This window comes from Manis javanica, chromosome 1 (genome assembly GCF_040802235.1).
Source record: "Manis javanica isolate MJ-LG chromosome 1, MJ_LKY, whole genome shotgun sequence".
In the NCBI taxonomy this organism is placed as follows: Eukaryota; Metazoa; Chordata; class Mammalia; order Pholidota; family Manidae; genus Manis; species Manis javanica.
Window position 1 is genome coordinate 63,127,136 of NC_133156.1, and position 26,459 is coordinate 63,153,594.

The 26,459-nt window shown below is 40.1% G+C and overlaps 1 protein-coding gene across 4 annotated transcripts in view; it reads right to left on the bottom strand.

Annotated features, from left to right (window-relative positions):
- Positions 1-26,459, bottom strand: part of MAN2A1 (mannosidase alpha class 2A member 1) — a 184,798-nt gene that overhangs the window by 129,138 nt on the left and 29,201 nt on the right. For 3 of the 4 annotated variants that reach the window (XM_037011917.2, XM_037011918.2, XM_073233104.1), the window contains exons 2-3: positions 13,800-14,060; positions 11,416-11,560 (exon numbers count right to left, since the gene is read on the bottom strand). In XM_037011917.2, the coding sequence (XP_036867812.1) occupies positions 11,416-11,560; positions 13,800-14,060 (406 nt within the window). Of the gene's footprint in view, positions 1-11,415; positions 11,561-13,799; positions 14,061-15,981; positions 16,119-26,459 lie in introns of those variants that run through there. The other variant, XM_073233114.1, reaches the window with a different exon arrangement.

Sequence of the window (26,459 nt, forward strand, 5' to 3'; positions counted from 1 at the left end):
ATGCAAATATGAGCTTCTGAAAAGGGTGGTACTACCACTATGACTGTACGTCTCCCTTTACTTTGAAATCCATTCATTCTGTAGTCATCTACTATGCACCTATTAAATAGTAAATAGTTCTATAACAGTAATAAAATAGTAACTATTAAGCAGGCACGAACCTAGGAGCCAAACAGGAATACTATGTAAAATATTCTTTATAGGGCTTTCATGATCTGGGGACTTTAAGCTGGTTTCTCACCAAACTATGCTACCTGAATAATTCAACTTTACCATGTTTAAATAAAAAGCCTATTACATATAAACAACTCAAAAGATGACTCATGAAATAGTGATCTGCAAAGAATTCCATCTTCACAAATGTGAACCTGGATCCCTGCCCCAGAGCAATGAGCCAGGATCCACAGCTGGATTCCAGGGACAAGCAAAGAGACTGACTTACCCTGAAGCAGGGATGCTCTAACTCCCTGAGGGCCATGCCTGCCTCTGAGACAGAAAGCATCACGTGCTCAGACCTCAGCACAGAATATAATATAGCACTTGATAAATATTAGTTGCTATTACTATTATTATAATCATCATCATCAGTCTTTAATTGTCCTTCCCCACCTCTATAATCTAAGCAGATAAAAGAGGAAATGATACTTCTGCACACAATTTACTTGAAACATTTAAATAAACTGTTCCACATAAACATATTGGTTAGCCACAATATCAGTTTACAAGAAATTCATTCTACATACCTGTTATGGGCTGAACTGTGTCCCCTCAAAATTCATATGTTGAAATTCTAACCCCCAGTACTTTCAAGTGTGACTGCATTTGGATATAAGATCTTAAAAACGTAATTAAGGTAAAAAAAAAAACGAGGTCATGAGGTGGACCCAGTCCAGCATGTCCTTGTAAGAAGCAGTGATTGGGACACAGACGCACACCCAGGGAAGACCATATGGGGACACAGGGAGGAGACGGCCGTCTACCAGCCAAGACAAGAGGCCCTCAGAAGAAATTAATACTGCCAACATTTTGGTTTTGGACCTCCAGCCTCCAGAGCTGTGAGGAAATAAACTTCTGTTGTTTAAGCTATCTAGTCTTTAATACTTTGTAACAGGCCAACTAACACGGCCCTCGAAAAAAACATTAGTGTCATTACCATGCAAAAAGTAAAGACTGCGATATGGAGAGAATTTATTTTACTAAGTACCGTCATAATATTTAATTTAATATACATCTACCTCCGTATTGCAACTCTAAGCTGAAATCAAATGTATGTTAAGTAAAATCTATTTCTTTGTAAATTATTTAAATAACTCCATTAGAATTGCTGTCTTTAAGATATCACACACACCTTTTACCTAAATTTTAGCAAAGTTCAAAATTAATCCCTAATTATTTGATTATTAACTCAAGAAAAGAATTATAAACAGTGGAATACCTCCCAAAATAAATATAAAGTCTAGTAATCTAGCATAAAAGGAAAATTTAGAATAGTCTTTGTCAAGATTAATAAAAGATTTTTTTAAGAACAAATACTTATTTTCATCATTTATTATTTGTTATTGACTAGGACCATTTCAAAGAATAGTTTATCATAGGAGTTTTCAGGAAGGAATCACAATGAATGATTAATACACTTTGCCTTCAACACTTCATTCGCCCTTCAACAATCATGCAGAAAATATGTCAAAGATATTTACATGAGCCAAAATACAAGCTCAGAGATGTCAACTTAAAAGCCTACCATTAAGTTCATCTATAATAGATACTAATATCACCACAATATAGCACAATTAATGAAGAATGAACTGAAAGATAGCCTCTTGCAGCTTTCAATATTGAGTAATATAACAGTAAATTAGCTTTTATTGCTCTTACACAATAGAGTAATCGAGTATATTCCCTTTTACGCTGAACTAGTTCTTTCTTTTTCTAAATTACTGTAAAACTACAATTGGATATTAACAGGAGACCAATCAGAAAGGCAGTATTTTATAAAAAGTTATATGGGATGAATTTTTGTGACATAAAATCTTATATTCCAACCTCTAGATTTAATAGTCTTAGGACATTGAGCTGCAAACTGATTTACTTAAGTGGTCAATTCACAGCCTTTTTCTTTCCCTTGAATACACTTGGAAATTGAACCAGGGCTGAACAGCATTAAGAATACCTTTCAATTTATTCTTTTTCACCCTAACAACATTGTCACTTATAGAACAGCTAATCACTGTTTCAAGTAAATGGGGAAATATTTAAAACAAAGAGTACATAATTAGAAGTTCTACAAATTAGGCCTAATTACAATTTTGGGATCACTACCTTATCATTAAAAATTAAGTTCTAAAATATAAAACTAATAAACTTGAAAGCTCTACTGCTCTTTTTTAATGTGCATGAACAATTAAGCATCTAGTAATTGTTCACTGACAACACTATTTTTTTTTCAAACTTACCTTCCAAGTCTGGAGACTTGAAGAACTGATCCCCTTAAAGAACACTTAGTGTTATTTGGCCAAGGACATACATAGTACAACCTAGCACCTAAGCCCTGGACTCTAGAGGGATCTTCCCATTCCTCCTCTGACCGCATCCCTTTCCCACATGATAAATTCACAGGGCAAAGAACTTGCCCACCCCACCCCACCCCCAGGCTGCCCTGCACTTCCGAGTACCAGGGCCCAGAAATCTGTGTTCCAACAGACCCCAGGCAGGTTCCAGAGCATACTGAGGCCTTCTCTAGGGGCTTCACTGATGGGGCAGTCAACCTTGCTGGTGGTAGGTAACCCTCCTAGCCTGAGCAGTGGCCAGGGCGTGCAGTTTATAGGGCTGTGGGAAGAGTGCTGGGCTATCTACAGCAAGGCTCCTCCTGATTTAGGACAAGGCCAGGTGTGGAAGGAGAGGGGGCTCGGCTGCCCCCTAGGCTGAATCTCCCCGTACACCACCCCATTCCAGTGGGTAACTGGAGCCTGAGCCATCTCAACCCACACTTGGCTTCCAGATAACTGAGCTATTTCTCAAGGCACGAGGAAAGAATGTATGTTATTTAGCAATCTATTAGTTTGACTGATAGCTTTTAAATGTTTAGACTTCGGGTCAGAGAACCTCTGTGTACTTTTGACTCAGGTCCTGCAAATTTTAGAAGCAGCCTTCCATATACACTATAACCTGAACTTTACTCCAGTCAATTCTTCTGAATCCAGCACCTGGTATGAAGCTTATAACAGCAAGAGTTCAGTAAGAGTTGATAGAGGAATTAAATGTATGGCCAAAAGGACAAGAAAAAAAAAAGGTAAGCGGAGTATAAATGCAAATGCATTACTTGAGCTAGAAATGAAACCAAAGGTAAGAGATACCACATACTATTAGCTGTAATAGGATTACTGTCTGTTCTGATGCTGACCTAATAATCTCTGACCAATACCTTAAAGTTTCTATTATACATTTAAAAAGGTTTCATAAGGCCTAAGATGATTTAAAACACACATCCCAAAGAAGGCATGCCCCTCAAATCAATGGCTGCACTGTCATGGATTTAACTGCTACAGTAATGCTTTTTTAATGAGTACATTAATTCCACTCAAAACTTAAATAGCTACCAACTGTTAAGAAAACATAAAAAGACTGTGAGTCAAAAATAATTATATCCAGATAGTAAACATTTAAAAGATGCAATTTAAGCGTCACATTATTTCCATTTTAACATACTATTTTCAAATTTAAAATTAAACACAAATAGGATTCATAACAAGAAAGCACTTTTATTTTTATAATTAAGTTATTCTCTATCAATAAATGATCAACAGATTTCTTACATCACTTGTCAAATTCTCCAGTATTTTAGTGCAACATCCAGTCTTACACTTAAGGAGTCATATACAATCCTAACTGGTATTACCATAATTCAAATATGCTGCTGATTAATTTTTAATTCCAATATTTCTATTATAAGTTAAGATTGTTTTCCCCCTGATAAACTGTGAAAGAGTTTTAATTAATGTTCTGTTCTGATTTATTCATTCAAATGCAAGCCAAGCATCTAATAAGGGCAGAGCAATAAAGCTGAGCTAAATGGAAACAGACTCTACAGTGAAAATGTGAACAAAATGCTGGGGAATGAAGAAATGGTAAATTCTTACCAGAAAAAAAGAAGCGAGGTTCTTAGATTATTCATCATCTAGATAGAGGGAAAAGGTGGTAGTTCCAAATGGAGCGAAGAGTATGGGAAAAAACACTAAGCCATGAGGTATGTGTCAATTTTAGGTATGTCTGCATTGTGGTTCACAGGGTGGGAGTGTGGTGAGAAATAAAAATGTAAGTTGGGGGGGAGGAAGATATGGTTTCTGATCTGTGCTTTCAAAAATAACTGTGCTGTGAATATAAAGGATCAACTCAAAAAAGATAAAGTAGAAGAGAAACAGGAAATGAGTGTAATAATAATTCTGCAAAAAAAAAAAAAAAAAAGAAAAGGTTACAGATTGCAGTGGAAATAGAATGAGGAAATTATGAGGCCTAGGAGGCAAAATGAAGAGAACTTAGTAACTGACTAAGGATCCCAGGAGAGAAGTAGAGAGAGAGCCAAAGATGATGCTGAGATTTTCTGAAGATTTAGGAGTCTTTAGAAATCTATAAACTTGCTGATTCCTTTAAATGCTCTTGAACTCAGATTTCCAAAATAACCTAACCTTTTTTCCAGGTGATTCAGCATCAGCTAATAGTTTCCAAACCATATCAGCTTTACTCCCATTAAGTCGTTTGAGATACAGCACTTTTTTGAACCCATGTAAGATGTCACTGGAAATTCTATCCCACACCAGCAGAACCCATTTGCATTACTGTTAGGGTAGCTGGGGTTTTGTTCATCCTGCAGCTGTATATGTATAATGTCCAACTGTGACCCTTATTGTATTGCTTTTCCAAATGACCTTTAAAAGACCTGCATACCTTGGTACCTGATACCTGCAATTGTGAGATCAACCTCCAAAATAATTTCTACAACTGTGCTAAGTAAGTTATTTCCCTCCTTTGCTAAGAATTCTATCCATGAGCATCTACTCGCACTGAATGAGGCCACTTCAGGTCTAAGAAGTCTTTTTCAAACTGCACTTGGTTGTTTGAAATAATGAAAAGTGTCTATATGAGTGACATTGTTAGAAGTAAAAGAAAAAGTGACTTCTGTTGAGAAGTTACTCTTAAGATATGTGATGAAACTACTTAGCCTTATGATCAGGCAAATACTGGGCAAATTATCAAAATTCCTAGGAGAAATCACTTTAAAAGCCAGAAAACACTGCTTTTAAATCAACTTTTAATTGTAAAATATGTGGCAGTGAGGCAAACCAGTCACATCTCGCGTACTAATGTAGTATTTAAGGACAGAGACATCCATTTCAATGAGGACAGACCAGAGGAAAAAAAGGATGAGAAACCTTATCATGCAGAGAAGTGTCTACTTTTGCAAGACAGTTAATAAAACGTTGAATATGATTAATCATACTTAAATAGCTGATACTTGGCTTGGAAACAAAACACTTCCTCTAGAAGCCCTGACTGTGGTTGTAGTTTCGCCTGCAAGAGGCAATATTAAATAATGGTTACAAGCACTGATTCCAGAGACAGGCAGCTTGGGCTCAAACCTACCCCTACCATGGACACATTACTTATTCCTCTCTTCTACCTGTTTCTCATCTGAGAAATTAGGTTAATAACAGGACTTTTGTCATAAAGCTGCTGAGAGCACGAATGTATTTCATAGATACAGACTACCTAGCACAGTGCCTGGAACATAATACATTCCCACAAGTAATAGAAATTATCTGTATAACCCAGGCACTGGTGAGCTCGGAAGCATTCACACATACAGACTAAAGTAATGGAAAAAGGGGGAATCTGGAGATGTCTAACGATCACCTACATCTCTTGGGTGGTACATGACATTTGTGCTCCTAAAGAATGCAGTCTAGTCAGAGTCCAAACAATCAGATTTTTTTCCCTCTAAAAAGGAATTTCTATACACCAATTCTAGAGAGCTCTTAGCAATTCTAAAAGAGCCATGCAAATATTTAACTCTTAAATGCCCATTTTCTTAATAATTCAGATTGCCAGATAAAATACAGGTTTCAAACTTAAATTTGAATGCCAGATAAATAATAAATAATTGTTTAGTATAAGTGTGTCCCATGTGGTATTTTGGGAACATATATATAAAAAAATATACTGTTTATAGGAATTTTTAATTTAACTGAGCACCCTGTTTGCTTTGCTTTTAGCTCAGTCTGGCAATACTTGTTAACAACCCAAAGTTCAGATCAATGTGCTGAATTAGGTAATGCCCAGCAAGAAGAAAAGAAATGGAATCATTTGAACTAAATGAAGTATGTTAAGAGGCTGTGTGGTAAGTGGAAAGAACTTGCATTTCAGAATCAGGCAAATCTGAGCTTTAATCCACTACTCTCTGCCAATTTCTAACGGACTGACCTTGAACAAACTGACTATACCTACCTTAGCCCCACTGCCCTGACCTCGTAAAGAGGGTTAAAGTTAGCACTTTTCAGGGTTGCAGAACAGATTATATGAAGTGACACGCACCTGATACTCCCCTGACAGGACAGGCAATGGACTCCAGTTCTCATTTCTTCCTCATATAATCTTAGCTCCAGAAACTCAAATTTCCTGTCATAGTAGCCAAAAAACCAAAGAACTTACTGTATCGCACAATAACTAAACAGAACAAAGTTCTCAAAGTATTCCCACATAAAAACCTCTCCCTTTCCATCCTGACCATCTCACTCCATCAGGTTTCCAGAGCTGCCAGAGTTTAAGGTATCCACTGCCCTTCCCCTGCATGGGCATTACACACCACACTGACCAGAACTGTTTTCTTCTGACTGGGCTTTAACAATATTTGAGCAGAAAAGCCTTAAAGTTACCTTACACTGTGATTTCCTCACGCTTTTCTTTTCCACAAAATTTTTCAGAGTACAGACACATAAACTCATTTCAAATCATCATGTAATACTAAATGCATAAATCTGTCTTCTGAGTTAAAAAAAAAAAGGCTGACAAACCCTAATTACTCATTTGAATCAATAAAAATTCTGCAAAAGAACTGCAAATGCACAAAAGAAAATTATTTTCTAGTGCAACTCTTGGGCCTGGGTCTTCCTTCTACTTTGGAGTCATACCACCTTGGGGATTATATTCATTTTACAAATTTTACAAATTGCCTAGTAGCTTACAAATACGCTGTCCAACTTTCCATTTAGTATACCTTATCTTCTCTCTACACACTGTGATTTCTTTGAAGGAAAATTAACAAAGTATTTCAGCAGTTTTAACTAGTGGGAAGCAAAGAATTAAGACTGTAGATATAAAGGTGCTGTAATTGTGTTTTAATCAGCTTATTAAGTACAACACGAACATGTATCAATCAACGAACATTTAATTTCATGGTCTATGACTCAAAACTTTTCAAAAGCGTAACAGTACAAAGTTACCAGCATTTACTGAACAATTCCTTTCCAATATTGTTTTAACTCAATGTAAACCATATGAAATACTGTATGAGAATTGTTACATATCCTTATGGACTAGAAGACATAATTAGGAATATTATTAAAATAAAAACAAATTTGGAATTTATTTTTCTTGTGAGATATTATACCAATGTGGTCCAAAAAGAAAAATATCTACATGGACAAAAACATATAGCAATATGAGTCCTAAAGTTAGGAGACTAAATGTAGTGTAAGATAAATTTTAGCCGAAATAAGCAGGCGAAGAGAGGCAACAAAGGGCCAGGTAGTTTATTTGAGTGCAACTCCCAGGTGATGTTCTGCGGTCTGGCTATCACAGGCCACGGAAGTCACACCTGGTCAGGGAGGTGGGGGCTTATAAGGGATTAGGAGGGGGAGGAGTGGGCAAGGGGTGTGGAGAGGTATGATTGGCTAAAGGTGACATAATAGACAACTAGAAACTCTTTTTTCCTTCCAAGAGGGAGGAGGCTGACATCCGGGTCTTAGCTGGCACATCAGGATGGAATTCTGGGAGAGCTGTTCCCTTTCCATATAAGGCATGGACCTTGGGGTCTGGTCTGTTCTCCCCCTATGGCATCTCTCTGTTCTGTTTGCATGTCCTTGTTTTTCCTTCCTCCAGCCTAACATATAGGACCCTTTCAGAAATCTATTTCAAATATTTTATCCCCAGCAGAAAAACACTGATGAAACTAACTACTGCTGTAGTTTGTTCTAAACTGTTGTGGCAGAAAGTGCTAACAAATCTCTGTAAATCTCATGTAGAAAGCAAATTGCCTAATTGCACATTCATATAGGAGTATCATACAAAAATTTCCCATTACAGAGTTACATTTTGAATTGACATGTATGTGCACATGCCTCTTTTCCTCCATTGGAAGGGTGGTTTTTCATGATCTGAATGATTTTTTAAGATTAGTTTATCTAAGTTCTACTTTTTTTAAGGAATGGTGAAAATTATTAAGAAGAGTCAGCAAGTTCTATTCTCTACAGTTTTTCTTGATGGCAAAAACTGCTTTAGTTTTAAAAGGTCTGTTTCTGACCATTATTTTTTCATCATTTGCAGAAAGGCCTGAGGGCAAGCAAGGGTCATTAACATGTTTCACTAAGACAAAAAGATTCAACTGTGGTTGCTAGGATACCGACAGACAGAATCATTCACTGCAGTCATGAATAGTTTACTAGGGATGTCTTCTCACAGAATAACACTAACCACAGCAGGAAGCACAATGCAAACAAAATCTAAAAGGTAGAGGCAGTCCCTGCCCTTAAAGAGCTTAATTTCATTTGTTGTTAGTATTTAGAAGTACAAAGTGCATTCTGAATAAGATATTTTTTAAAGAATAGAAATAGACAATGGGAAGAAGGAAAAGAAAAACAAGGCCAAGGTCAAAAGTTTCATCTGGGTCTACTGAGTCAGAGTCCTCAGTTCATTAGCTTCTTTGATTGAATGAGTCTTTACTCTGTGCTGGTTACTGTGTTAGGCACTAACCACCCAGTGGATAATAAGACAAAGTTCAAGCCCTCATTGAGCTTATATTCTAGTAAAGAGGCCAAACAAAAGTGCTGTACATATTTACATCTGTAGCTATGTGCAAGCTTGGGTGTGTGTGGATGTAAAGTGCAAGAAAGCTGCACAGGGACATGGAAGCAGGCCAGAGAAGGCCTTACATATTATTGATTATGATATGCCAAGTGTCAGGCTAGGCAAGGAAGAAAGAGTGCAACAGGTGACACATGTTCTCTGCCACTGAAGTTTACTCTGGTGGGAGAGCCAGATAAACTCCCAGGGAAGTATTCCAGTGCCACCTACTAGTGTAAGAACTGGGCAAGTTGGTAACACCTTATAATGAATAGCAGCACTAACCTTCGAGGGTTATTGTGAGCATTAGATGTTTACAAAACATTTTGCACACTGCCCGGTAAACCACAAATTTTATTACCACAGTGAAGTGCCCATGTTATAGAATTACAAGCAATGAGACTGGTGGAAATTGAGGAAGGCAGAAAAGGGAAAAGGATAATAAAGATCTTTGAAAAATCAAAAGAGAATAGATGGGTTCACAGGAAGACTTGTAAGACACACTGTAAAGTATATTTATAAACCTATAAGAAACAGTATACAACAGAATCACATCAAGAGACAATTAAGTGGCAAGAATTAAACTACATACGATTGGCAAAGACAGAACAATTAAATTCTACCAGTAGCTCTGCCACAATTTCACTCAATAAGGGAATATTTCATACTGCATGAGATTTATAAGGGAAAAATATCTGTAGTCTTACAGGCAGTCTCAGATCCCTGTTGTGAAGGGTGAGCACCTCACTTCATTGAGTATGAATCTAGATATAAACAAAGATCCGTTTTTCATATGCATCTGCTAAATGCAAATAGACTACTGAATCTGGTACTGAAGTGAATAAATAAAAGGAATTCCAATTAGCCGTGATTTTCACCACCATTTGTACTTCCTTTACAACTAACTCCTTAAGATGCTACTCCACCTATATGATCTCCATTTTCCAATTACACAAATAAGCACGCCCCAAGACACACGAGCAGTACTGAGCAGAGCCAGCATGTTTGCCTTGTATCCAAATCCATGAAGTTGTTCCATGATGCCCAGCCATCACTGAGTTTGGATTTGAGGGGAAAGGCTAAGATTAAGAAGGAAGAGGATGCAAAATCTATTAAGACAAAAAGTTAATAAGACTAACAGGTATTTGTAGGAAAAGATAAAGACATTAAGACCAAAGACAGAGAAACCAACACAAGTTGATGTGTGGCAACTGTTCATCATAAACTTTCAGAAAAATGTCAGTTTCATATAGTTTATACCTATGTGCATACTAAATACTACAATATTCTGAAAATTTATTTTAGCATCCAAGTTCTTCTATCTCCCTGACTACCTCTCATACTCAAACACAGCACACCCACCCACCCACACATACATACCACTGCACCAAATCATGTGTCCACATAAAGTAACAAGTTCTTTTGTTTTGGAAATAGAAAGAAAGGAATATATGCCAATAAACTAGTGGGAAAGAATGTAAGTATGAGAAAAGTGAATGTTGGGAATAAAGAAAAAAACATTCAAAGTGCTAGGTGAATAGTGGTGGCTCCGACAGTAATGATGGAATTGAGAAAAATAACAAGTAAGCATAAGTCAGTCCTTCAAAAGAAGTTTTTGGAAGTACATTCCAAGTACACACATCAAATTATATTTCCCATTATAATTTTAGCAATTTCTCCTTATCTCAGCCCCAGTAAAGAACAGAAGTTGTCACATGAAATAATGGCAATAATAATAACGAGAGCAGTTACTCAGGGCCGTGCACAACACCTTCATATTTCACGCTATGAAGTAGATACTTTATCCTGATTCTGCCAGGGCAGAAACCTATTTCTAGATTAAGTCACTTACCTAATGTTGTCTAACATTTAATTAATCCCAACATTGGGGTTGGGCCTCACATTCATATCTGCCTCACATCAATGCTCTTGACCACATTATACTGCTTCATTTCAAAGATTCAAGCTTTCTCATAAGCATTTTGAATTTATGTGGGCACAAAATATCTCCCATGCAGTATTTTATAAGTAACTAAAACGAACTACTAGTACTTTAAATGAGTGCAACTTTACATCCCTCAAAGCTAAGACCTTGTGTTTTTTACTATTTCATACTGCACGAGTACTATACTTGAATGGCACATTAATTGATAAGATGAGAACTCAAAATACAATGACATATAAAGGAATGTTATAGTCAGAAGTCAGAAAATAATGTCTCAAAAATTTGAGAAGTGAGCGCTACCCGATTCTGTACCTACAGGGGCTTAATAATCTCTAGCTTTTTTGAAGTGCAAATTTTACCTGGGTCATTATGGGAATGAGGCACCACAAAGACCTGAAGAGGCTTGGTGTCCCATTCATTAGATGTATAGGTAATGTCAAATCCTTGCTTCCAAACTCCACCATCTGGGTTGTCAAAAGGAATTAGACTATAAACATCCAACATCTAAAAATAAAAGACCAAAAAGAAAAGAGTAAGTTTAATCATGTATAAACACTGTTAACTTAAACTTAGTATTGGAAAATATTTGTTTTCAATTATTCCTTGCTATACTGTGTGTGTGTGTATATACATCAAAGATAAAACTATTTCTGTACACATTAACTGAAGAGCTGAAGGTAGACAATATTTAACCATCACTCAGAGGCTTAAATTGCTACTTGTGTTGTGTAACAACCCTAATAAATAATCCCCTCCTCCATCTGTTTCTAATAAAAAATTTCATTCAATTCCTTCTTTGCCTGCTTTAGTTCCTATCCAGTTTAGCAGAAAGTGATAGGACCTGAACAGCAAACAAAAAAATTTCTGATGAAATTTGATTATTACCAAATGTCAGCATTTTCAAACACATTATTGACAACAATTTTTTACTTTATATGAGTTGTCTTTATTTTATCATCAACCTCATATATTTTAAAATCTGGATGGAAATGCCTCTATCAATATTCTTTCATTTAGCATATGTTATGTTTACCTTTTGAATTCTAAAAAGAAAACCTACAACTCAGCAACTAGGCACCATCATTTAAAAATGGAAGAAATTTTTTAAATTGAAATTTAGCTTTTAAGTGTTCAGATATCTAAGTTTCCCAGGCAGTATTCCTCCTTGATGATAATCCATTTGGCACAAAGGAAAAAGTTTTGCAAGAAAAAAGACTGAAAGCTTTTATTCATACCCTCTATTATACACCAAATGTGACAAAGAAGACAATAAGCCTTTGGTAAAATTTAAATATTGTAAAAATTACATGCTAATTAATATATAAATGGGTTACAAACAATTTAAAGATATCAAGCCTATTTTATAAAAATGAATACAAAGTATTTTAACATACATCTCTCATTTCGGAATTTATAACTTTAAAAAATAATACACTCTCAAGCATGAGTCAACAAATCTTTGGGAACCAGCTGGACAGGACAATGGGTTAACAGTCTCTAAAATTCCTTCCAATTCTTTCTTGGGCCCTGCAGTCTCCCAGTACCTGCCTCCTTTCTCTGCCTGCCTTCCATGGTTATCCTGCAACTCCTTGCTGTCCAGACCAGATTTAGACCCCCCAACAATTTTCTTATTCTCCTTTAAGAGGTACTAAGCAAAGCTCAACCTCACAGGAATAGATATGTCCTAAAAGCACAGGATCCTGATACTATCCAAACCTGGCCACACCCTAGCTAATGAAGCCGCAGGTGCAGGGTCTGACCAACTCCACCATCTCCAGCTTCCTGCCTGGCCTGTGAACCATGGCATCAAGTTCCTCTTGTGTTCCCTGTCCCTAGGAGTTAAGAAAAACCTCTATTCTGAAGCAATGCCAGAGCCAGCTCATTTTATCTAAGTTCCAGTTTCTGGTCTAAGGATCAAGGTTAAACATAGCTGTCTGATAATTTTCAGAAAAGAGCAAATACGATTGACACACCCTAAGTTTAAGAAAGGAAAAGACCTTTCTTATCTTAGTTTTCAACTCCACTACTCTCTAGAATAGTGCTGTCCAAGAGAAATACAATGCAAGCCACTACATAATTTTAAATGTACTAGAAGTAAAATGAAATAGGTGAAATTAATTTTGATGTATTATTTAGCCCAATGTGTTCAAATATATTACCATCTCAACATGTAATCAATATAAAAATTAAGACCTTTTTTTCATTCTAAGTCTTCAAGATTTTGTGGGTATATTATACTTAGAGCATATCTCATCTCAAACTAGTCAGATTTCAAGTGCACAGTAGACATATATGTGGCATCCATACTGGGCAGCACAGCACTAGAATATTTCCTTCCCACTCAGAAAGGGATATTCTGCGAAAAAAAAATATAACGTACAGTAGGTAAAAACTATAATGTATATCACTGATAGTTAAGGGAAAGGCTTTTCTTGTATTTGCAAAATTTAATTTTTGCCAAATTTAAACCTCTGAAGGTCTTCAGCTGTTACAGAAAATAAGACCTAAAAAGCCCACAAAAAGGCCATATTCACAGAGCATAAAATAAGAAAAGTTGGGAGAAACATAGAATTATGAGATTTTATCACTAAAAAGAACATTAATGATCACATGACTAATTACATCACTTCACAAAAACAAACTAGGAATCCAGCAAGTTGAAAAGATGTAAGTCAAAACAGATACCAGATCAAAACAAAACAAAAAACAAAGCCCAGTGATTATTAATGAATATATACATTACCTGCACATCTGAATTCTGACTTCCACTCTGTGAAGCAAAAAGACAGTCTTCAGGGTTGACTGTAAGGGACAACTGTTTCGATGGCAGAAGAGGTGAGCCGGCAGCACCGTGGCTGAAATTGCCTTGTGAACTCTTCGCGCTGTCCTCCACAGACTCACTCAAATTGATAACGGAGTCTCTAATATTTGAGATGATCTCATTATTCTCTGCTAGCAAACGCTCCAAATGGTCTATTTTTTCTTGCAACATTGAGAGCTGGCCCTACATAAAAATGAAAAAAGCAGCTTATGAAACTCTAATATAGCTCTGCTGAGGCACACACTTTTTTTTTTAATTATATGCCTGCCCAAGAGGGCAGCCACTCACTCTTCAGTTTCCACTTTTATAAGTGGGATCACAGAAAGCATGAGCAGCTGGCAGTGTTGAAACCAGCCCAGTTAAGATTTACATGCACAGTGAACAAACACTGGACACCCAGAAACAAAAATTCTATTGCCAGTAAATAATAAAATAGAAGGAAGAAGGGAAAAGAGAAAACACCTAAATGCCCGAAAGTAAAGGACTGGTTGAACAGTAGGTACATCTGTATATCATGAAAGAATTTTCAGTCACTGAAAAGTTATAAATGTAAATTCCTTAAAAACAGAACTACATGGGAAGGTATTATCAGGAGGAACAGTGGAGAAATAGCATGTATGAAAAAACAGTATGTATGACACGATCTCCTTTACAACAGAAAACCTTCTCCAGGGCTGCAATCCTTATTTAATCATATTTTAAAATGGGCAACAGAAGGACCAAAAATATTTTGGGATTTATTTCCCATTGCTCCAAATCCAAGAGATATATGAGCCTCTAAAATTCCTAAGTACAACAGTAGATTATATTCGGGTATGAATTTTAAATTTAAACATAATTGATTCTGGTTACTCAAAGGGATAAAAAAGTATGAACCTGAAAGAGATCATTCCATATCAATTGTGAACAGTAGTGGACAATCCTAAATAAGAAATATCACCTATGGGAAAATCAATTAGTCACCTCTGATTTGGCCATATGCATGTAAAAGACTGGCATGAACACCCCAGTAATCACAGCGTGTCTGTAGACTGCATCTACCATGCTGCATGACTTCTAAGTTTTTTAACGGATCCTTACATTGAAAGGCTTGCCATCTCTATAACATAAACCTGACTAACCTCAGGTTATGGGATCAAGGAGAATCTGTCCTGCTTACTCCTATACTCCATGTCCCAAATACATAGTAGATACTTATATATTTGTCACATGGCCCTCATATTTCTGGAACTCAACAATAATTATTTAATGAACACCCACTGTACCACCAGGCACAATGCTACATGCTCGGAGGACGAACACCCATATGACAGGGATCCATGTCTGAAAACACAAAGTAACTAGCATAACATAACAGGGTAACTAGTGTAACTAGCAATAGACTACCTCTATGTCCCAAAGAGTCCAAGTTAAGATTTACATGCACAGTGAACAAACACTGGACACCCAGAAACAAAAATTCTATTGCCAGTAAATAATAAAATAGAAGGAAGAAGGGAAAAGAGAAAACACCTAAATGCCCGAAAGTAAAGGACTGGTTGAACAGTAGGTACATCTGTATATCATGAAAGAATTTTCAGTCACTGAAAACTTATAAATGTAAATTCCTTAAAAAAAGAAATACATGGGAAGGTATTATCAGGAGGAACAGTGGAGAAATAGCATGTATGAAAAAAACAGTATGTATGACATGATCTCCTTTTGAAAAAAAAGACATAAGGGAAGGCCATAATCAAGATGGGAAAAATTGGTTATAGGTATTTATATTCTTTTTTAGTCTTTTATGAAGAGTTGTTGGCTTTGTAATGGGTAGGCCAGGACAAACAAGGATTCTACTTGCAGATTATTGGCCAGTTCAACAAGAGGAGGGAGAGAAGCCAACAGACATGTCCACCCGGAGAAGGCCAACTGCGGGAACACTGACAGAAGTCTGGAGGGACCAAGGGAGATACTTTGGAATAAGGAAAGAAAGTGCCCAAAATTAGAAGCAAATCAGCAGCACATTATCTTTGTGAAGAGGAGGAAGGTGGAAGAGGTGACACTGGGGATAAAATCCCCAAAGCTCTGACATTGGAGAGACAAGAAGCACAGGACGGCCATGTACCTCCACAGACCTGAAAGATGTTCTCACAGGCCCTACACATCAAAACTGCAGTTCTTTAAGGCAACTGTCACCTCTAAGATGGTGTGACATGTCCCCACAAGGTAGAAGTCTGAAGCCTGCTCATTTGTGTTTACAGGAGCAGGAAGTGCAAGGTTTTAGCACAGAATTCATCCTGCAAGACAGGCTCCATTTCCCCAGCTGAAAAGCAAGAGAGAATATGAATCAGTTCATGACTAGAGATGGCAAAGCAAAGGAAACTTGATAATCAATGCAACACTAGCTCAGAGCTCAGAGAGAAACTAGTTGAACCATGTAGATCCAGGTCAGCAAGGCTACTGAACAGTATCATACTACAAACCCTTCTTTATAAGCACACGTTGACATCCATGAAGTGGTTCTCAATGGAAAAGCCAAAGTGGGCCCCCTGGCATGAACCAAAGTTCACCAGAAGAAGCAAAAAATGTTGAGTCAGGTATATAGCTGATCAATCTGCATACTTTTTCCTGAACAGACATGTTATCAAAGGCTGTCTGAATTAAGGGGAAAACTTTTCTTTGCTCATTATCACACCACCAGAGAAGGTGGCTTTTTGAAATCATTTCTGATAAATTCTGTTGAAAATTTCTAATACCAAAGATGCAAGTCTACTTCAGAGATGCTTGCAATTTCTACCACAGCAGGTATCAACAGTAAATCAAGTTCCTCTGATCCCAGCAGAATTATATGGTGACTCATCGTGCTTTAGTAAAGCTACACGCCTCCATAAAATAAAACCTTAGCTTAGTCTAAAATACCACCATCTTAGAGTTTTTAAAGATGTCACACATTTTTATAAGACACTATATTAATAAGGGAGACCTGCTTTTCTCCAGATCTTTCTGTACTTTCAGGAAAAGATAATTTTGGAGCCATGCACACAGCAAAACTGCCCATAGCTCAACAAGAATACGCTAAGAAGGGGGCCTCTTCGGGGTTCCTCTTCTTATGGCCCTGGTCCCATAAACCATGGATGAGAGTATTATTCAAAATAAACATTACTGGAGATGGATGTTTCATGAAAAAGGACCCTGCAGGCACTAAAGATGACTTTCAATCCCATTGTAGCTTTAAAGATACAATTAACGATCAGTACCTGGAATTCTGTACTGAATTAATAAGTCCATGGAGAAAATTGTGGCCTAGGGATATATCAGCATAATGGTCTAATGAAAATCATTTTTTAAACTCTATTATGAGGTGGAATTAAGCCTCCCTCAAAAGAGCTGAGCTTTCTGAAATGCACACACCTCATAAGCCGATTCTGTACACACCACAGAGAAGAGTGGTGTGACCTGAAAGGACACACTCACAGTCTGCATTGAAGTAAGAAAATCACAGATAAATGTTTCAATTACGCTGACAAGTCAAAGCATACTGATGGTTATACTGAAAAGGACAATTTTCTGTGGGACAAGAAAATCACTTGTGAGAAAACCACTCTGTTCTTTGATTTGCTAATCAGCTCTCTAGGGAGGCCATGGTGTGTTACACGGCTGAGGAGTGGGAAAGGAGGTCAGAATAGGTGATTTACTCTGCTATGGGTGATAGTTTTTCTCTCGGCAAAAAATCATTTATCAAAGACTATTGAAAGAAAAAATTTAGAGCCTTCTACAAGGTAAAATAGGATCCGTACCCACTCAGCCCTATGAACAAAATCAATCAATGTGCATCTACAGCTAAATCCAAAACCTTGTAACTTAATTATTTGTCCCACATAGGACACTAACTGCTTGGACTGGCAGCACCGTGATCACACAAGCATGGCTGAATCTGCACGTCATCTTCTTCCTTCCTGTTACAACTGAAAAAATGTGTGCCTTCCCTCTCCCCACTTCAAAGGCCAACACTCTGCTGGTGAGCTCCAATCCCATCTCTCTCAAATGCTCAAAGGCTGTATCCTTTTGATTAAATTCTCTCAACACTGCTTCATCAAACTTCCCTTCTAAAAGCAAATCAGTCTTAAGAGTATAATGTAACATGTTATATTAAGTGAAACTGTATGAAATTGCCATTCTCGTAAAAAAGTCAAATATCACCAATTTCTTGATTTGACTTAATATTTTATCTTATCTAAAAAAATAAATCATAGTCTGGTGCTTCCCTTAGTCCCACAATGCCCTTCCAGGGCCCCATTCCCTGCATGGATGCACAGAGATTATCAGTGGTCTACACTCACAATCCCCTTCCTTAGAATCCCGCCCCCCCCCTCGGCTGCCCACTCCTGTCAGCACCTGCCCACCGCTTCCCGTAACTACCTCTGGGAAGTCCCCAAAGGCCTCCACTTGGTCGAGACTGACTAGCAAACATTGTCCTCATTTCACTTTCTGTCCCAGGGAGCAATCAGCACAGGGGACTGCTCCTTCTTCCTGAAAACACTTGTTTCATTGGCTCCCAGTACAACATGCTTATGGTCTTCCTCCTGCTGACAATTTTTCAGGCTCCCTCTCTCCCCAGTATCTAAGCAATGGAGGGCTGGAAGGTCTGCTCCTGAGTCCTCTGCCTTCTCTATGCTCTTAAATTATCTCCTCCACTCCACGGTCTGAAGTCCATTTTTTTGTACTCATGTCTCCCGTTTTTGTATCTCCAACAGAAAACTCTTCTCTGAAAATCTTAAAAGTGGACCCATAGATCCAAATGACTACCTGGCTTCACAATTTGCATTTCAAACTTAAGTCCAAAGACACCCTTCCAAAAATGCCTTCTGAGGCCCCCCCCAAAACACCTCTATCCTCCTCAAGTCCTCACTAAGCAGCTTCAACCTCCACCTAACTGGTCCCTCCAAATGTTGGTGGCATGACTGATTTTTCTTCCTTCCTCCCCCTCCTCACATTTCCAACCTAACTGCAAGCCCTTTTCATCCTACCTCCAGCCTTCTGCCTACTTGTCGATGCAGTCTACGTCCTTCCCTCCCAACTGCTACTACACTGGCCCAAGCTACCAACTAGGTCCTGGCCTAGTCTAGCAGTCTCTTAACTAATCTGCCACTTCTGTGCTTACATTGTTCAACCAAGCCCTACTCAGCTACAGTGCCTTTCTTACAATTCAGCGCCACTTTCTCATTGCACTTAAAATAAAAACACCTTACACTAATTACATTAATAAGGATCTGCATCTATCTCTATCTCTGTCTTCCTCCCTGCCTCCCTCCCACCACCAACTCAGCTCCAGGCTCATCTTATCTCAACCCTAAGACAAATAGCCCAAGGCCTCTTCAACCCATCTCAAGACCACTGTACAGGCCCTCTTTTTATATAATACTTCACCTCTCACCTCAAATGTCCCCTCTGCCCAGCCTTCCCCAGCCATCTGATCTAAGATAGGCCTCCTCATATTAGTCTCCATGTCAACTAATTTTTTGTTTCTTCCACAGCACTATTAAATTTTTTATCTGTTTTATTAATGTACTGTTTCCCCATCTTTATCACTAAACAAATCTCTACATTGAGAGCAGTTGTTCATCATTGTACCCTGATGCCTCAGACAATCCCTGGTGCACACTAGGACAGCAAATATTTATTGGGAAAAAAGTAAAATAAGAAAAGAAAAACAGTGTGTAACATTTTTCTAAGACAAGGGAGTATTAAATATTATTTTTTGGGCACATAAACCTACACCAAAAATAATACAAATAAAAATAAAATACTCAGACAACTTTTTAAGGAAGAAAATCTAGATAAAACCTTTACTGTAGCTCAAGAAGTAGGTAAGAAGGACAAGGGAAGTCCTAAATAATAGGGTGATCTTCATGGACTGTATGGGAGATGATAAGGAAACTGACCCATGTTTGGCCACAGGGTGACAATCATGAGCTTACAGGTAGGACAGGCTATGTGGTTCCTTTTCTGAGGCAAAGATTATGGATTCTGTAAGTTCAACAAAAAACTTTCAATTTTCACTATCATCAGTAACAATGGTTGATGAGCTCTGGTTTTCAACTGATGTGGGAGATGCAGGGGGATGCAGAAATAAGAACCACGAGACAATTCTGGAATTCTTCCTACCATAGTAATGATATAAGATCCTCACTCAACCAAATGAAGTTCCTAGTTAAGAGACCTGTAAAGGAAATATTACTATCACATATTTTTAATATAACCACCAATGGCAGCATTCAGAAGAAACAAAACTTCACCCCAATGTGTACATGTACACATGTATGTATCTGAAACTCCAGATCTAAGTCATCTTTCATTTACGCTATTTTTTCCTTTCAAGTCTAATTTTGTTAGATTTAGTCTATTACTCCATCACAAGATTTTTCTGGACATGGATTCTGTCACTAAACATGCCCACCATGCTGCAGGTATGGATGGGTGAAGAGGCTCTAACAGTAAACATCAGAATCATCTGAAAGGCTGCTCAAAACTACAAATCCTAGGGGTCCACCCAGGAATCCCACAAAGGGCCCACAAAGCTGCCATGTTTATGCTCCATAGGTGATTCTGGTAACCAGCCAGGTTTGCAACCTGTATCTCTGACATCATGTATGTCAGGGAAATACCCAAGAAGACATAGCAGAGAATAAACCATTTGGCAAAACACCCCTAACAACCCTCCAGGCAACATGAACTTACAAACATGCCCTCTTTGATAACATATTTAACTAGATATTAATTCTCTTAATTATCCTTGTACTAGACTCCTCCATCTCACCTCTAGTACATTAAACTGCACCACAGTTTTAATAACAACAACTAATAATTACTCTTATTTTTAATGACTCTTTACCAGATGAGGGTAAAGACAATTTGCTGAATGGTTAAGTGCATGGGTTCTGGGTCAGATTATTTGGATTCCATCCTAGCTTTGGCACTTGCTAGCACTGTAACCTTGAGGAAGTTACTTAACTTCTCTGGGCCTCAGTTTCCATATGGGCAAAGTGCAGGTTTAATAACCCTACCTTGGAATGGTTGTAAAAAAACTTTGCATAGGGCGTGCCAGCAGGTAAGCACTCAAGAAGATATTATTGCTGCTGCTATTACAATAAAAGTGTGGCTTTCTAAAACCACTGTGAAGGTTACAACAATCATGACTAAAAATAAATTCTAAAGCCAAGCCAAGAGAGTGCTGTCACCAAAGTGGCAGTACAGGCGACCCCAGCCTCCATCCTTCCACAAAGATCAACAAATGAGCAAAAACAGGGAGCCCTGGAGTCTACTCGTGCAACTTCAGCAACACAATGGAACAAAAACCCTGAGAATGACCAACACAAAAAGAGGGAAGACAGCTTCATTCTTCTGCATCATATCATTCCCCACCCAACACCACTCAAGGCCAAGAGGGACTTCGCCAGTGAGAAAGAGTTCCATTACTGGGAAGGAAGAGTGGGGTAAGTGACCAGTTTCCCCAGCCTTTTGGAGCACCACACAAAAAGACATACATGGATAGCTTAGGAACAAGGAAGAAGAGCAAGGGATACAAATAGTAGCCATATAGCAGGAGTGAGACTAGTTCACAGTGACCTGCTGTACAGACAAATCTAGAAGCTTTTACCATTGAAGAAGGAACCAACGGCCAGCAACGCTGCCACAGAACCCCTGCAAATTTCACCAGCTTTCACCCTATGCATGTGTTTGCTGGTGCCAACCACCCATGTCCCTTACCACTCCCTCCCCACCCAGTCCCTCTAGAGCCTGGGAACCACACCAGCAGCCAGCCCAGCCTCTGTGTCTGCTCCAGTACATGGCCCCAGCCTAGACTCCCACAGCTGACCCCCAAGTGCAGTGGAGCTAGCCCTTCCAGCCGTGCACTTGCACTCTGCCAACGTTACACCTTTTACCTGCTCGGCAGCCAGAGCACACCCAGGAACAAACTATGCAGCCAGTCTCAGGGAGAACATGACCACAGCAGGGCCATCACAGCTGCCTGTGGGCCTTCATGAGGCCCTGTTTTCTTTTGCTGTCTGCACCACTACACTCACCTGCAGACGAACCCTCCAACTGTACACCTGCATGCCCCCAGCCCGACCCCAAACACCAGACTCCACTAAGCAGTCACAGTAGTACAAATCAACATCCAGAGACCCTATAACTACCAGTACGTCCACACTTGACCCCAGCCCTTGCTGACTGCCTTCGCTGCAGCCACTAAATGTATGTCTGAAACCATCCCCTCCACTAACCAGGACACTGCAGCTGGCCCTCCAGCCGAGTGTGTGCATACCACCAGCTCTGGCCACCACTGCTGTCTGCCTTGGCCCCTAGCTGCTGGACCTGGAGGTGCAATGAAGGACTCAAATAGCCCTTGGAGCTGCTGCACATACATTACAGCACTCATCAAAGACCACAGAGTTGTGGTGTTATGAACGGACCCCAGCAGCCTGATCCAAAGAGATATCACACCATCCACAGAATTCATACAGCCATACACCCCTGCATTTGGTGCTCTGCAACACTAGACCTGGGGTCACAGAATGCTCTGGCATGCCCCCACCCACGCGGGTGAAAGACTTCCTTTACCGAAGTCGGTCCATAAATAAAGTCTGGAAGAGGTGTCTAAATGCACAAGGCTACAGGTATCAAAGAATCAGGAAAATGTGACTCCACCAAAGGAATACAGTAAATCACCCATAAGTGGTCCCCCCTCAAAATGTAGAAAAATGGTAAAAAACAATTCAAAATAATTGTTCTAAAGATGTTCAGAGAGAATTATAAGAGAACACAGATAAACAATTTATCTGTGTTCATGAAATCAGTATAAACAATTATTTCCTGAAATTGCACTATCAGGAAAACAGTATAAGAACAAAATGAGAAGTCTCAACAAAGAGATGGGAAACAAATATAAGAAACAAATTATGGAGCTAAAGAATACAAGGATTAAACTGAAGATGTCATAGGAGAGCTTTAACATCAGACTTGACCAAGCACAAGAAAAAATAAGTGATTTGAACAAGATTCACTGAAATTACCCAGTCAAGGGAGAAGGAAAAAATGAATGAAAAAGAATGAAGAAAGCCTACATGATTTGTAGGATACCAACAAAAGAACCAATTTATGAGTTACCAGAGTTCAAGAAAGAGGAGACAGGGGTAGAAAACTCACTTAAAGAATTAACATGGGAGGTGGAGCCAAGATGGCGGCATGAGTAGAGCAGTGGAAATCTCCTCCCAAAACCACATATATTTTTGAAAATATAACAAATACAATTCTCCCTTAAAGAGAGACCAGAAGACACAGGACAACAGCCAGACTACATCCACACCTGCGAGAACCCAGCACCTCGTGAAGGGGGTAAGACACAAGCTGTGGCCCAGCGGGACCCGAGGGCCCCTCACCCCAGCTCCTGGCGGGAGGAGAGGATTCGGAGCGGGGAGGGAGAGGGAGCCCAGGACTGCTGAGCACCCAGCCCTAGCCATCTGCACTGGAGTGCAGACACAGTGCATGCGTGGGGTGCTGGAAACTAGGGAAACAGGACAGTAGGACCTGTGAGCGGGTCCCCGCAGTTGGAGCCCAGGGGACAAAAAAAAAACGAGTGCTTTTTGAAAGTCTTAAAGGGACAGGGACCCCACCGCTGGACAGAAGCATCCCGGGACACTTAGCCCAGCAGCTGGGAATTCTGGGAAACTCTGGGCACGCTAACCCCCTGTGCAGAAGGGCGGCTCGGAGGCACCTCATGGAGATAAACAGCCTCCAGGCCATTTCCCCTCTAACACGGCTCCGCCATGTCGAGCACCAGCCTAAGGCAGGCCACGCATACAGCAACTATGGAGCTAAACTCCATAGTGGGCAAGAATCAGAAGACCCATCTGTGCGCAGCTTCCCAGCACAAGCCGCTAGAGGTCGCTGTTCTCCCAGGAGAGGAAGGCCACAAACCAACAAGAAGGGAAGTTCTTCCAGCCATCACTCACACCAGCTCTGCAATCTATCTCTATCGCCATGAAAAGACAGAATCTGACACAGATAAAAATCGCAGAGTCAACACCTGAGAAGGAGATAGACCTAACCAGTCTTCCTGAAAAAGAATTCAAAATGAAAATCATAAACATGCTGACAGAGATGGAGAGAAATACACAGGAGCTAGGGGATGACGTCCAGAGGGAGATTACAGAAGTGAAACAATCTCTGGAAGCATTTATGAGCAGAATGGATCATATGCAAGAGGACACTGATGGAATAGAAACCAGACAATAGGAATGCAAAGAAGCTGACGCAGAGAGAGATAAAAGGATCTCCAGGAATGAAACAATATTAAGACAACTGTGTGACAAATCCAAAAGGAACAATATCTGCATTATAGGGGTACCAGAAGAAGAAGAGAGAGAAAAAGGGATAGAAAGAGTCTTTGAAGAAATAATTGCTGAGAACTTCCCCAAACTGGGGGAGGAAATAGTTGCTCAGACTACGGAAGTACACAGAACTCCCAACAGAAGGGACCCAAGGAGGACAACACCAAGAAACATAATAATTAACATGGCAAAGATCAAGGACAAGGACAGAGTATTAAAGGCAGCCAGAAAGAGAAAAAAGGTCACCTACAAAGGAAAACCCATCAGGCTATCATCAGACGTCTCAACAGAAATCTTACAGGCCAGAAGAGAATGGCATGATATATTTAATGCAATGAAACAAAAGGGCCTTGAACCAAGGATACTGTATCCAGCACAATTATCATTTAAATATGAAGGAGTCAGAGGCGGAGCCAAGATGGAGGCGTGAGTAGAGCAGTGGAAATCTCCTCCCAAAAACACATAGAGCTTTGAAAATATAACAAACAAAACTCTTCCTAAAATAGAGACCAGAGGACACAGGACAACATCCAGACCACATCCACACATGCAAGAACCCAGCACCTTGCAAAGGGGGTAAGATACAAGCCCCGGCCCAGAGGGACCCGAGCGCCCCTCCCCCCGGCTCCTGGCGGGTGGAAAGAAACCGGAGCAGTTTTTTTTTTAAATTTTTTTGGCGAGTGCTTTTTGGAAGCCTTAAAGGGACAGGGACCCCGTTGCTAGGGAGGCAGGGCGGCGGGACTGGTGAGCAGTGACTGGGACTGGCGCCTGAGGACAAAGATCGTGCGTTTTTCCCTACGGGACTGGTGGGCGGGTGCCTGAGACCGGAGCCTGAGTACGGAGGAAATCGCGCGCTTTTCCCCTTTTTTTTTCTCTTTTTGGCGAGTGCTTTTTGGAAGCCTTAAAGGGACAGGGACCCCGGTGCTAGGAAGGCAGGGCGGCGGGACGGGTGAGTGGGTGCCTGGGACCGGCACCTGAGGACAAAGACTATCCCGTGTTTTTCCCTGCAGGACCGGAGGGCGGGTGCATGAGACTGGAGCCTGAGGACGGAGGAAATCATGCGTTTTTCCCCTTTTTTTATTCTCTTTTTGGCGAGTGCTTTTTGGAAGCCTTAAAGGGACAGGTACCCTGGTGCTAGGGAGGCAGAGCAGCAGCACCGGTGAGCGGGTGCCTGGGACCGGCACCTGAGGACAAAGAATATCGCGCGTTTTTCCCTGCGGGACCGGTGGGCAGGTGCCTGAGACCGGTGCCTGAGGACGGAGGAAATCGCGCGTTTTTCCCCCTATTTTTCTTTTCTCTTTTTGGCGAGTGCTTTTTGGAAGCCTTAAAGGGACAGGGACCCCGGTGCTGGGGAGGAGGAGCAGGAGGACGGGTGAGAGGGTGCCTGGGACCGGCACCTGAAGACAAAGAATATCGCACGTTTTTCCCTGCGGGACTGGTGGGCGGGTGCTTTTTGGAAGCCTTGAAGGGACAGGGACCCCAGTGCTAGGGAGGCAGGGCAGCAGGACCAGTGAGCGGATGCCTGGGACCGGAGCCTGAGGAAAAAAAAAAAAAAAATCGCCAGTTTTTTCCTTTTTTTTTTTTTTTTCTGCTCCCTCTCTCATTGTTGCTGTTGTTTTGGTTTGGAGAGTGCTTTTTGGAAGTCTTAAAGGGGCAGGACAGGACACTTAGACCAGAGGCAGGGAATCTGGGGATCTCTGGGCACTCTAACCCCCTGGGCAACAGGGAGCACAGAGGCCCCTTACTGAGAAAAATAGCCTTACAGTCGCTCCCCCTCCAACGGGGCTCCACCACTTTGGAGGAGCAGCCCCAGCCAGGCAACGCCCACAGCAACAGCAGAGATAAACTCCATAGCAAATGGGCACGTAGCAGAAGCCCTGTCTGCGCACAGCTGACAAGCATAAGCCACTAGAGGTCGCTATTCTCCCAGGAGAGGAAGGCCACAAACCAACAAGAAGGGAAGCTCTTCCAGCAGTCACTCGTACCAGGTCTGCAAACTATCTCTATCACCATGAAAAGGCAAAGCTACAGGCAGACAAAGATCACAGAGACAACACCTGAGAAGGAGACAGACCTAACCAGTCCTCCTGAAAAAGAATTCAAAATAAAAATCATGAACATGCTGACAGAGATGCAGAGAAAAATGCAAGACCAATGGGATGAGATGCAGAGAAAAATGCAAGAGCAATGGGATGAAGTCTGGAGGGAGATC